The sequence below is a fragment of the Molothrus ater genome, chromosome Z (genome assembly GCF_012460135.2).
Source record: "Molothrus ater isolate BHLD 08-10-18 breed brown headed cowbird chromosome Z, BPBGC_Mater_1.1, whole genome shotgun sequence".
Lineage (NCBI taxonomy): Eukaryota > Metazoa > Chordata > Aves > Passeriformes > Icteridae > Molothrus > Molothrus ater.
The window spans coordinates 37,077,007-37,091,459 of record NC_050511.2 but is presented as its reverse complement, the minus strand read 5'-3'; the positions used below and the strand labels follow the sequence as shown (position 1 = coordinate 37,091,459).

The following is a 14,453-nucleotide window of genomic DNA, read 5'->3' as shown; positions in this document are numbered from 1 at the left end:
ACATTCTTAAAGGATCAAGAGAAAAATGAACAGGTTTACATGAACTGATGAAGGGCCTTGAGAGAAGCCATATGGGGTGTGGCTGAGGTCACTTAACCTGGAAGAGACTGACGGAAGACCTCACTGGTGTCTTCAACTTCCTCATAAGGGGAAGAGGAGGGGCAGGCACTGATCTCTTTACACTTGTAACCAATGACAGGACTCAAGGAAATGGTATGAAGATGAGTCAGGGGAATTTAGGTTGGATATCAGGAGTGTGGCTGGGCATTGGAACAGGCTCCCCATGGAACTGGTCCCAGCACTAATCCTGTCTGACTTAAAAAGCATTTGGACAATTCTCTTGGGTACATGGTGTTACTCTTGGAGTGTCCCATGCAGGGCCAGGAGTTGGACTCCATGATCCTGATGGGTCCCTTCCAACTCAGGATATTCTGTGATCCTGTAATTCTATGAAGTTCCAAGAACTATTCCATGTGGGACAAAAAAACACTGACAGACCATCAGCCTTTCCTTTAGAGCACTGTTGACATCCTGAGAAGTACTTTGTAGAAAAGCATGTTCGTTTTTGCCTGGCTCACAATAACTTAGCAATAGTTTTATGTTAAAAGAATATTACCGCAGTTCGGGACCTTCATATCCAGCAAGGCTGTCTTCTTATTGTTGTCATCTATGCAATATAAGTCCTGAGTTTCTGTGTAAAACTTGGTCTCTTGAAATTTCTTGATCCACATGATTTCACAGGAACATTTGAATGGATTATCCACCAATATCCTACAGGAAAAAACGCCCATTTTTTTAGAAGGTTATATGTGACACACATATAGGAAAAAAAAATGAGGGGCAAGGGGGCTCCAAGCATTCAGCTGGGTGAAAACACAAGTTAGTTATTTAGGTTAAGGAAGGCAGGATGAACCCTTTAATTAAGAGGCATAACACATGCGCCCTTGGTAAGCTCAGTGCAGAGTAAGCTGCCAATTTGGTAACAGTTTCCCTGTAGGGAATTAAGCGCTGCATCCACTGAGGGCCCAGAATACCATAGGCAGGGGAGACCACACAAGGGATTTTGCTACTATTTCAAATTCATCAGTGTAAGTCAGGAGCCCATGGAGAACGGCCACTCAAGAAAATCAATTTTATTTAATAAATCAGGAAGTGATTAGAATTCATCTCTTCTACACCTGAGCCACCACTTAGTTACCTCAGAAATGGTTTACTGCTGTGGAGTGGTAAATTCTTTATAAAGTCAAACAGTCTTGGATTATACATACACTCTTCCAACTTTAATCACAAAAAAGGATTTTGCCTAATCTTTAAAATTCATCTGCTACAATGCTCTAGAAAAACCTCACAGGAAAACCGTAGGCAATGTCATGAAGAAATACTAAATGAAAAAATGGTCCTGAAATAGAAATTGATACAGTACCCTGCCTGGAATTTAAACCACAGGTTAGCAAACCCAACAAACTGCAGTTTTAAAATTTAATAAAACTACACAACAGTGTAATGCAATTACATGCATGTTAAATATGAACAGAAACGGATCTACATAAAGAGTGACCAGTATTATTTTTCCTTCTACTGGCATACATGAGATCCAATAAAGTGGGTGAGCAAGTATCTGTTTAAGGCATTTCATTGCCAGGAGAACAGTCATTCTTAACAAAGTTTCAGAGGTAATTTTGATGTACAGAAGCTCAGGTTTCTTGCAGAATCTATGCTCACAAATGTCTCCTGAAGACATGAAGTGTGCATATCATGAAAAAAATTTTCTTATTAGACCAGTTCCCCCAAAAGCCATCTCAAGTCCTTTGAGGAGAAACAACTGCAGGGATCCTCAAAAGTGTCTGAAGGAGCAATTTGTATTCACAGAAGTCATCCTCTGGACTTCAACATGCAGCATGAACAAAAATTGTTTGCACAAGACATAGTATGAACGTGATAACTCCTTGGGTCAAAGCCTATCTCATGCACTTTCAAAACAGTGACATTTACTTCTAGCTTCTGTTTCATCCTATCCTGAAAAGAGAAATTTCTCTTGACCAAAGGCTGACCAGTCTTCTTCTAGTGTTTCATTTTTTGTTAAACCCATCTAAGGAGTTAGGCACATCATTGGCAGGATGCTGGATGCATAATGCCCCTCTACAGACACTTGTGTGAAAGAAAAATTCTGACCTACAGTAAGCAAATTCCAAGTCTTTATCCTGTTTGCTCTAATTTAATGGCTGCAGTTCATTTGTTCTAGATGAAACCTTCCAAAGTGGCATCTACTTCTCTGTAATACCTGTGACTATTCTCCACTTCACTTTATTCTAAACTTCTCATCCCTTTATACTTCGTTATGCAAAGGTACTGACAGGACAAACATACTTGTTTGTCAGCTTGAGGGGAAGTTCTTCAGAAGTTATTTATGGCAACATTCATATCTCAGATTCACCTACCAACACACTTCCTGCTCTCCTGTTTCTGATCTTGCAGCTATGTATTGAACACTTATTGACAGAATTGTTCAACTATACTGATTTTATCACTGCTTGTTTTCCTTTCAGGCTCTGCTTTTATCCCTCTACTTCCTTTTCCTCATTTCCCCCCATCTGTTTATCTCACTTTATCCCATTTGTTTGCATAACTTCAGTTTGTATAGTCCTACACTCCCTCTCCCAAGCCCACAACACTCTACCTCAATTTTGTATCCCCTTTTTTTCTCAACTTGTACATCATCATCTATTGTCTCCATACCTCAAATAGTATTCTCTTTAACATTCACACAATCCCTTTTCCCCATATCTGGTTCACTCCCACTACATTTGCCCTGCTTCTTCATGCAGAAGCAACAGAACAACAAAGGACATGGAGCAATGGGAGAGCTTTGCAACTAGCTAGTCTCCTCATTAGAGAGCTCAACTCGAGTTATTAAAAAAATATTCCTGTGAGCAGTGTTCCCAGGGCCATGAAGAAAATAATTATACCAACTCAATTATCAACAAAATATACCTAAGGGCCATAATCTCTTTTTGTGCCACTGAGATTTGCTCATTTCTCTTCTCACATGCTGAAGTTCAGCAGAAGAGAACTAGGATTGCATGTCAGGTAGTTCATATTTGGATTGGCACTTTGGACAAATTCTGACTCTGATCTGAGATCCAGGAGAGCCACCTCCCTCTCCTCTGCAGCCACCAGATCTCCCAGAACTCCTGCAGGCTCTCTGCAGATTAGCAGAGAATGCACAGGATGACCAAAATTTTGGATCACGTATCAATAAGAAAATATGGCAGATTTTACAGAGAATAAAAATGTTAGTATTGAAAAAAATCAATAAAGACATGTTTACCAGTGCTTTCATTGCTAAACAATTACATAAAGCACAGTGCAACTCAAGAATTTGAGAACATAAAAATACTCTTAAATAGCCAGCCACACCACTATAAGAATATGAGAAATAGTCTTATATGAATGTGTGCAAAAGACTGTATTTTCACTAGTTCAAATACTTAAATAAACACCAGTAGTTTTGTGTGAAGTAACCTCACAATAAAATATCTTAAAGCTGAAGGAATAGGCTATTTTGACCTCTACATTGCTTAAAAATATATACCTAAAATTCTTGAAGCCCTGGAATCAAAATTTCTCTGCATTTAAGTGTTCAGAATTGATGCTTTCTTTGGACCAGAACTGCACTTCTAATTCCTCTACCTTCAAGAGAACAAACTTTGAAGTGTTATTCTTCCATTCCAGCCAAAAATAAACTTATATTTTAAGAAATGACAACTTACAGATCAGACAAACCCAGATGGCGAAAAGGCTTCTTGGACAAACTTGAGAGCTTGTTTCTGGATAAATTGCTATGGCAAAAGAGAAAGATTGCATTAATTAGAATTGCTTCTTCTTACACTAAAAATACAGTTTGTCTCTCTTGAAAAAGCAATAAAGAACTAGAACCAGCTCTAAAAATCCTTTGACTTCAATTGTAAAAGGGTAGTGTTCAGTCTTGATGTTTTCAAGGGCTTGAGTCCTGTCAGCATGTAATGTCAAGTACATTCAAAATCAAACTCAACAGGGATCAATATTTTCACTTTTAGCACTTTGTCAATTGCAGAAAAGCAGCAGATTTAACTGTGTTTCAAAAGTATTTTGTCAAGTCCAGGTGTTAATTACATGCTCAATTTATTCATGTGAAATGGGTGTATCCCTTTCTTTGATGCTGCACCAAACTCTGTACTCATATAAGCCCTCCTCACATGCTAGCACACATCCACATCAGAGCTTTTTAGTTGTTCTTTGCAAATTGCATGTGCAGTATGCACCCACATGGAAGATCAAAAGGAAAACTGTAAAATGCCTGTATTGGGCTTTTTTTATGTCAATTAAGCATTTACGGTTTCCAGTGGTAATTAAGTGAAAGGTCTTCTCCCAATATGCAGAGCAAAGAAATGTTGATTGGAACCAGAAATACTCCTCCTTTCACAGCTTACAAAACTGCTTTCTCCACCCCAAAGCAAAATAATGCTGGTTTTGTAAAGTCTTATCAGTCTATGAATTAAAGATGGTGAGAGCAGTAAACTGTTTAACTGCCAGCAGTAAAGCACAGATCAGTGTTATGAACCAAAATATCATGAGTTTTATGTGGTATTATAAAGGTGCCATAGGGGCTCCACACTTACTGTTGCATTGCATCTAAACTCTGGGTTTAAATATCTTTTTTTCTTTTTTTAATCTGATTAAAGAACACAGTGTTTACTTCCAAACTTTCAGATGTTGATCTTTGAGTACAAGATAATTTTCACAGAAATTACAAGCTGGATATTCTAAAAATGTCTAGAGCAGAATCAGAGAGATTATATTTCATCACTGATTCCTTCTGGCAAAAAAGAGCCTGAAGTTTACAAACTGACTGGTCCTTACATGTGAGAGCAAAACACAAGAGCTACTATTTCATTAGTCAGCTGAACTCATGGACCCTGATCAGATAAATTGACATTATGAAGCAATTTGCATATAGAACAGAAGTTATGTTTAAGCAAAAACTGTCATTATCCATATTTTTCCTAGTATGCACATGCTTTGTGTTGGGAGTTTGAATAAAAGAAGCAGGATCCTCATACTGACTTGGGCTTCTGCCTCCAACATGGAGCCACATCAAACCCCATCCTTCCATGGGAAACTCTTCACTCACCACACAGGAAGATCACTCCTGTTCCCACACTGAGAAGTGGCATGTATGGAGGCCCCTGTGGTATTGCCAGACAAGGCATGCCTTTCTTATCTGAAGATCAAATAAATCCTACCTTTCCCAAAAGAGAACCAGATATACAGAGCGCTTTACCTGCAGACCACTGCTGTAAATGTATCACCTTAAGCAATACTTTGACAGTAAATTTAATTTTATATATATATATTTTTCATAAGGTGATCCCTTATTGTTGACTACAGAGATGCCTACTGTGGTCTTTTTAATTCATGTTAAGTGAAAAAAAATCACTGTCAGGGTTATTTTGAAGTAGTTAATGATCCCACTTCCACTTCCATAGAAAGAGAATATGAATTAATTTCCCAATTCAACTGCACACAAAAAGACCACAGCAAGCAGCCCAAAGAAAATACATCTGAGGTTCTAAAGGGGTTTTTTTATTATAGGAAAAAAATGTCAAGAGTAGAGAGCCTGGCCTCAAAGCTAAACTTAAGGAGAGGACTCAGATTCAGTCAAAAGCATGACTGTGTTTTACATGAAAATATGAAGCTCACTTTAAACTTGCTAGCCCTAATTCAGCTAAAAGCAAACCAGTGGCAATATGAGTAGAACAAAACCATACTGAGAAACCACATAAATATTTATAGAGCTAGCATCATGAGCAGAGTTCTATCACTGATAGTGCTTCTGAAAAGGGGAGGCAAGAAAGGAGGGAACAGACCTAAGGAGAACTGGGGGAAAGAGGTGAAGACATGGCCATTTTGCTACACTCAGTCTCCCTCCACAGGCAATACCCTGCTCTGCCTATGGCTGGAACCAGCCCTGTGTGCAAACAAGGGGAAATCTGCTGCAAGGTTGATCTCAAATGGTTTCCTTTGGCTGCCTTTCCTAGACCTGAACGGTGCAGAGATATAAATACATTTTGATACCTGGAGCTGTATGCACACACTACACTCGCAATCTATGATTCAGTGATGCACTTAGACGCAGGCTCGCAGATAACAACAACTATTTTTAAAAGTTTTTATAAATAGGCACTTGCTGTGAAATGTTTTCACATTTAAAGGCACTGACAATATACCATGCATGTGTATAACACATTACTGTTAGCAGCAAATAAGCTTATAAACTACAGCAAATGAGACTGTTGGCTAACGGACAGTGAAAACAACAAAAATTAGATGAGCAAGGCTATTAATTACAGTTTTATAGCATCTATTACAACATTTATTTTCCTGTTGTTTATGTTATTACTCAAATCTTCTCATGATAGATAATTTTAGAAAGATACATGGACTACATAAGCTTTCCCAAGAAAATAAGGAAATCACAAAAAAGGGCTTGAGAAAATGCATGTTAATAAGTTTCTTTTAAACTGGTACTCTTGTATGATTCATAAATTAATGCTACTTTTATATAATATAGCTCCTTAACTACATGAAAAGACTTTTCATAGAACAAAAAAGAAAGCTGTAACAGTATCACAGCAAAATTAATGCTTATAAAGTTACCTCAATCTTCAGAAAAATGTTTTTTGTTTTCTTTATGGGATAGTAAAAAATTTGTTTCCAAATAAAATCTAAGACTTCTCAAAGACCTGTACTGTACATTACCCTTGCAAAATGAAATTCCTTTAGTGCTTAATAGTTTTCACTGTCCCAACCACAACAGGAGCTATACTTCCTTCATAGGCAGTCAACAGGATTTTTATTGCTGATGACAACAAGCCATGATTCACTGGGGCTTTCAGAAACATTTTAGTGCATAATGACTTGCCAAAGAAAACAAACAAATGCATTTTGCAGGGATAACAGATCAGCCTCAGTAAAAAATACCTCTATACTTAGTGCTTTGTCCTGTGCATCTAGAGCCGCTGGTGCCACTTAATATTTTCCATCTTATCTGGGCTTATCCTGTGTCTGCCCACATTACTAAATCCCCACCAAAAGAAAACACAGTACGAGACTGGATAATGTCTTCATAATGTAACTATTCTGCATCAAGAACTCATCTATATCAACCAAACAGATGTCAAGTCAGTCTAATTTGTTTCCAACAAGGAGCTTCATGAGTTACAGCTCTACCAAAGTCTACTTACCAGCAGATACATATTCCCAGTTTGACTGCATGCTCAAGTTGCTGAAACATTTTAAAGGCATCTTATCCAACAGGATTCTAGCAGCCTAGCAGCTCACATATGTACAGTGATACCTTTCCCTCAAGTGGTGACTTTGATACGGTCTCTGTTCTGTTCAATGGTCAGTTTTCTGAAAACTTGTTTACCTGTGTAAGTGTTTGCTTACACAGGTAAGTAAGAAAGTGTGTCTGTCTCCAGTGTTTGCTTTTAACCTTTTTGGTTAAAAGCAAACACTGGAGACAGACACACTTTCTGACTGCATGAAACCCATTTCCCTATGGCAACAGGCAAAAAAGCCTCTCGAGAGGATCATACCAGTTATCACACTTTCTGTGGTGTCTACCTGCCCAGACAGCTGGAAAGGTCTTCCAAAATTCTATTGATGTTTCTCCAAACCAAATTCATTATTTCTCACACTGTACTCATGGTCATGGAGAGAACTGATTCCTTTCCTCATCATAACTGCTCTTCTTTTAAAGATAAGACAAGCACAGAAGCATAGAATCATAGAATAGTTTAAGGGACCTTTAACTGTGATCTAGTTCCATTTCTCCAACATCTTCAACTCTACCAGCTTGCTCTGAGCCCCATCCAATGTAACCCTGAATACTTCCAGGGCTGAGGCATCCAGCATGTCCCTGCACAACCTGTGCCAGTGTTTCATCACCCTTACTGCAAAAAACTTCTTCCTTATATCTAATCTGAATCAACCTCTTTGATTTTCAGACCATTATTCTTTGCCCTATTGCAATGATGTATGTTCCTTTTCAATCTTCTCTTTATTGCACTGAACATACCCAGCCTCTGAGCCTCCTTATATTACTTGCTTTACAAGCTTCTTCTGGCTCCACTGCTCTTCTCTGTAGCATCTTTCAAGATGAGTAGATTCAGTGTCCTAATCTATATACAGTATTCCAATAGATTCCCTCAGAGTGGCTAATGCAATGGGGAAAAGATGTAAAAATGTAACACAATATTCCTTTTGATCCCAGACTTGAATTTGCTTTGTTCTGCCTCATTGCACAGAGAGAGAATCCCACTTCTTTTCCAGCAGAGTCACTAAATCTTCCTCTGCAAATATGCCCCTCAGACAGCATGTTCTTATTGCATATTTCCACAGCCAGTGCACATCCACTAGGCTTTATGGAATTTCATAGTTTACAGTCATAATTCACTGAGCAACTGTTACACGGGCAAACACTTGAATTTACTCTGGAACATACTTCCTTTATATTACCAACTGATTATAGTAAAAGCTCTTATTAATGATTATATGAAGTGATATAAATTTCACAGGCTCACAAGGTCTGGTTCACACTCCTCTGGTGACTGTTCCATATTAAAGATAGCAATTACTGTCTAGACAGAAACGGACATTCACGTCCACTTCCTTACACAAATTAATTGCTGTTGTTTAGAAAACACCGGTCAGAAAGTGATTCCATCTCATAAGCAAAGCAATCAAATCAAACAAAACCCTGCATTCTTTTCCACAGTTCTTTCCTTTCTAAGGAAGTATCTTACAAAGCCAAGGTTTGGCATTATGACTTCCCAATCTCACTAGGATAAAAGCAAAGCATTTGGTTAAATGTTAATACAGGTTAGTGTTCCCCTATTGAAGATGTATGGACTAAAGCACACACTTGTTATATCTAGCTAAAACAAGGTACTTGTGAGAAACTGAGCCACTCACATGATCTCAGTGTTTTACTAAATCCACAGTTTCCCATGTAAGTAGAAAAGTGAGCTACTCTATGTCTGTCCCACACAGACGGCACAAAAGTTGTAGGAAGAGAACTTTGATCAGTTCATCCTTTGCTAAATCTAAAGCATAACAAATCTAGGAAAACACAGTCAAAAAGCTGTACAGGTACAAATTCTGCTTCCTGTAGGTCATGAGTTACAAATCACATTTGGGTGTAAAAGAAATGTCATTCCTACATTCTGCTCTGGGTGCATTAGTTCTGATCTTGAGTGAGCTTTCTAAGTGAATCACCTCTAGGACTTCAGTTCACAGTTCTATCTTATTCTCTGGGCACATACACTCATCAAAATATTAGATGTGCTCCATGCATGCATCTCCTGCACTGCAGCTGCTAAAATATGTTCAGCTCATCAAATCAGACTAGAGCTAGTCAAAACCATGTCACTGAGTGTGATGCACAGTGTGGACATCATACCCTCAAGAGACACAGTCTTTGGGCTACATTACTTATCACAAAAGACACAGTACCCTTCTAGAGACAGAATAATGAAGTGGATGGTCTTTTCCATAAAAACATTATTCTTTCATGATCCGCTGGTTCCTTACTATATATGTCTTATTTAAGGGCAATTAACAATAGAAGACTATTCTAAGTCTGTCTTGCTAAAATGCATTTAAATTAAGCAAGTGGTAAGAGATAGAAATAAATTAACAATAAAAAAATTAACATGAGATGGGTGGTTTTTACTTAGAATGCAGACACTATTCTTACATGTATTGTAGGTTCACATTTTTCACAAATGCATGACGGGACACGAATCTTAGGCCTGAATCCACCACAGTCCTAGGAAAATAAATAAAACCATTAAAATGTTTAATTTAAAATATGATGAAAAGTGTAATGAAAATATTAAACTATTAAAATAAGAGTTTGGATGAAATCTCTACAAAGCTGAGCTGCAAGATTTACAGCTTTCCTCAGTACACACAAAGTTAGGCATACATGCTTCTATAAAAGAAATACAGAAGAATTAGTTGTATAAAATGTATCTCATACTCACAGATTTTTAAGTCCAACATAAAATCCAACCTCATTGTCATTGATACTTTCCAAATTTGGCTGGTTTGCGATGTAACTGTTAAAAAAGCAAAACAGAAAGAAGTATGTAAGTGGATCCTTCCTTGACTTTCTGACTGTTCAGAAATTATGCGCTGATGTATGGAAGTGAGTTATGATTGCTGACCTACTGTAATTAGTTCTAAGTCCTAATTAGACCAGCTGCAAAGCAAAAGTGCTCCTTAAAATCTTCCTCATCATTTAAATGGTACTTTGTGGGACAAGGGAGCAGCTCATTATTACACAGGGGAAATGAAGAAAGCAAGTCAACCTGAAGGCCAAATAAATATGCACTGCAATGTCACCATTCTCCAAGACACATGTCCTTACCTCACGGATTTAACAACAACAAAGGAGGCAAGTTTAAAGGTAGTACTGGAGTTATCCCCACTTATGAAAGACAATTGTACTTCCCTAGTCTTTGCCCTCATGTTGTTAACTTAATGAGTTCTTTACACTTACTTTTCACTGACACAAAGTAATTTCAGTTCTCTTTATGAGGTGTGTCAATGGGAAAAATGAGAAAGGAAAGGTTGTACTTCATGATGTTATACACACAAGCAGAAATTAAGAGACAAGAAACTGCTGTATCAGACTAAAGTACTGAGTCCACTCACATATCCTTAATATCTGCCTAAAAAGATGTGGGCATGCAAGCCAGTCCTTTGTATTATGACCATGTGAGATCTATGAATACCCAGTGACATCCCACAGACTGGAAATAAAATGCTCACAGCAAATGTATCATTACTTCTTCTACAGGAAGAAAAGGTTTCACAGTAGAAATCACACAATCCAGGAAGAATAAATGAGTGGAAACTGCAATTTTTCTGACATTATGGGCAGAAAAGTATGCCTGATTTAAGGCATGCCTTGCTAAAGACTCCACACATTTCAAAATATTAGCCCAGTCCCAGAAAAACTTAAAGAGAGATTACATGTGCTGTCACAGGCATCACAAACTAACCAAATATGCAGGTGCTCCTAAAATGAATGAGTCTTTCTTTGTTAGAAGAAAACTTTTCTTCATTCAAAGCATTTTTTAGAATTTATTTACAGGGAATTCCGGTTAATTAGTAAGAAGGTAAATTGCTCTTCCAAAGGCAATTCATGCACCTGAGCTGGTGCATGGATTGCCTTGTTAAAAGAAATTCATTGTGTTTCTAAATCCCAACAGAAGCCTGAGAATCCCATAAGTTGGGTTGGGCTCTCCTCCAAAGCTATGCTCTCACCATGCACCAGGAAAAGTAAAAAGTTTCCCCTAATGGCATCCACTGTCCCTTGGGAAAAAAGAAGGGCAGTAAAAAGAATGCATGATGCTAGATGGAACACATCACTACACCATCATATGAGATTGACTGTTCTGCAAGACTTTTCAGAATAAGATTAACAAAGTGTATCCATTAGAAGATAAGAGTCCTTTGTTTTTTATGTTTCCTTTCCTGAATTTTTAAGACAGAGTAATTTAATATCTCAGTATATACGAATCTATTTTGTTTGGTTGGGGTTTTGTTGTGGGTTGGTAAGTTTACATATTTTGCCAAGTAATAGTAATGAAATAGTATATAAATATCTACTAATTCCTTCATCTAAGAGTCCTGCAAGTCAATGAACATACTTCCTTTAAACATGCCCTGAAGAACTTATTTTTGAGTTAAATATCATCCATCTTCTCTGCCACTTAGACCTTATAATGCTAAAATAAAGTTATGCAAGAGGTTTCAAAGGTATCTTCCTCATCCTCTCCTCAGTTATCAAACAACAGTAATCCAGTCAAGGTCAAATAGAGACAGGGAAATCACATAAGAGCAGGAATTGAGGAAAATGGATAGTGAAACACAAAGTGTGAAAAGACTCAGATTTAAGGAAAGGAAACAGAATAACCAGTTGCACTAGCTAAGAATTAGGCCATCAAAAAAACCCCAAAAAACAACAAAACCAACAAGCAACCCCCCCCAAAAAAAAACAAAAAAAAACAAAAAAAAACCCCAAAACCTGGCAAACACTGCCAAAATGCAGACCTATCACTTAAACACACATATCACCAATCCAAATGTGAGTGCAATTTTAATCACATAAATATTTAACCAGAACCACTCACTACAAGAAACTCCAGACCTTGACATAACTTACAGTGTTGCACAAAAATTTGTTAGTGTATTACATCCTGTGTTAAACCTCAGTATAAAATAGTTCAGCTCTGCTGAAGGCAATGAAGCTTCACAATTTACATCGGACACAAACCTTAGTATGAGCACACAATCTACATAAAGAGATTGGTATTGGTCCATCAGGGAATAGACCAAAAAAATTATATTTGGGAAGAAGTAGTATGAGTTTGTGGTATCTTCTTTCCTTCTCTTATTGCATCCCTTAGAAGAAGCCCTAGGTGGGGGAGAGCAGGGCATTCTTTACTTGGAGCTGGTTTGAGCTGAAAGAACCAAAAGAAACCATTGCTTTTCCACAACCATACTGGTTGGGACCCAGAAGAATTTTTATCTAAGTGCAAATAATTTAATAACTGCTCTGCAATACACTTGTAAATGCACTCTCAGTACAGAACACAGTAAAGCTTTACAACAGTAGAGCAAAGTTCATGCACTTGGAAATCCTTGAAGAAAGAGTGGACAGACATAATTTACCATAAGCAGGTCACATCCTCTTATACTTCCCTACTCACTTAACAAGTCTGTTTCAAGTTAAGCCTTTGCAGCTATGTCATAGCAGTGAGAAAGACAAAGAGTAGAATGATGTAGCTGTACCCTATAAGGGGAAGTTGCTCTTCTGTTTAATTTAGAGGGAGATCTGAAATAAAACCTCTCCCTAACAGAAGTCTATTTTTACCTTCTTCACAACTACTTTACCTTAATGTTACTTATCATCAAACATTAATACTCTAAAAGCTTTGACTTGCAGTGGGCGACACTGAGAAATGTAATTTGCCTGCCTGCCCTTAAGAATATCAACCCTATTCTTTAACGGAACATTTTTACTGTAGCACAGAAGAAAAACATACTGACTCACAGCTGGCTGAAGTCACGTGAAGAGCTTGGAAGCTCCCACTGCACACCACAGCACTGTTGCACTGCCAGAACCTGGCTGGATAGCACCAGACAGACCACATATATCAGTTCACAAATACTGGCTGCCACCTCGAAATCAAGCCCTTAGCTGCCTACAAAGCTATTTGCTTGATTATACTATAGCATTCTGCATCTCCTTCAATGAGTAGTCAGTAACCAATAATTGTTTCAAACCCTTAATTTAATCTCTCCATTGTAAACTACTGAATAATTCTAATAAAGGGATTCAGAATCACACACCTAGGTTGCACACTGCAGCCTACAACAGCATGTTCATCTCGCCACACTTCAGCAGCTACTGAACAATGTCACACACTCACACTTCACCACCGATACATTTTGGAAACAATAGTTTTAAATCCTTATCTATAAGAGTCATTTCCTCCAAGATCTCCTTTGAGAGGGTAGTCTTCACTTATGCTCATTATAAAAATGAAAGGATACAGATTATGTTTAACATCAGTGAAGCAACTTCTGAACTGCAAAAGCATGAAGAGAAAGTGGGTTCTGATCTCTTTAAAGCCATCTAGATTATTTAATGTTCCTTAGTAATTTAAAAAATGGATTCCATACCAACTTTCAAATCTTTTCCTTAACCTGAATATAAAAGGCCACCAGAAATATGCCTTCCTAACTTACTTACTCTATTTCCTCCTGCTTAATGTATGTTAAGGTATACTACTCCATGTGGAGCTATAAGGACATGCTGGAAAAAAACTAGCACGTGCTAGTCTTAACAACATGGATGCATGTAGTGCAGCTCCAGAAGTATTTCTGTTGCCAAAAAACTTCCTTTATGGGAAATATATTTTCTTAACACTCCAAAAAATAAATCAATTTATATGTCTAGCTCTAGTTCATACAAAAAAGGAATTTAAAATTAATAAACACTCACTGGTGAAATGAACTGAACTCTGAACTCTGGAAAAACTTTATATTCCAAGTTGTTTTTTCACTAAGTCTTTAGGGGACAAAGGCAGCACACTTCAGACATTGAACTGTCAGTAGATTAATTACCATTTAATGACAGGTCACGTATGTCCCTAGTCTAGACTACTGTGAGAGCTGTACGTTAATATTGAGAATTATACATTGCAATCTTCCCTGGTGCCATATCTTCTTACAAACTCAAATGTGATACCAAGTTCTTTAAAAGGTGAGCTAAAACTTAGAGGCATTTTCAACAAATGCTGACTGATTCATTGTTATGCATTAAGATCATGTAA

General features: G+C 37.6%; 1 protein-coding gene across 7 annotated transcripts in view; it reads right to left on the bottom strand.

The window, feature by feature from the left end:
* NTRK2 (neurotrophic receptor tyrosine kinase 2) overlaps nucleotides 1-14,453 on the bottom strand; it is a 199,671-nt gene that overhangs the window by 170,404 nt on the left and 14,814 nt on the right. For all 7 annotated transcript variants that reach the window (XM_036402533.2, XM_036402535.2, XM_036402534.2 and 4 more), the window contains exons 2-5: nucleotides 10,089-10,163; nucleotides 9,800-9,871; nucleotides 3,771-3,839; nucleotides 617-771 (exon numbers count right to left, since the gene is read on the bottom strand). In XM_036402533.2, coding sequence (XP_036258426.1) covers nucleotides 617-771; nucleotides 3,771-3,839; nucleotides 9,800-9,871; nucleotides 10,089-10,163 — 371 coding nt within the window. The remainder of the gene's footprint in view (nucleotides 1-616; nucleotides 772-3,770; nucleotides 3,840-9,799; nucleotides 9,872-10,088; nucleotides 10,164-14,453) is intronic.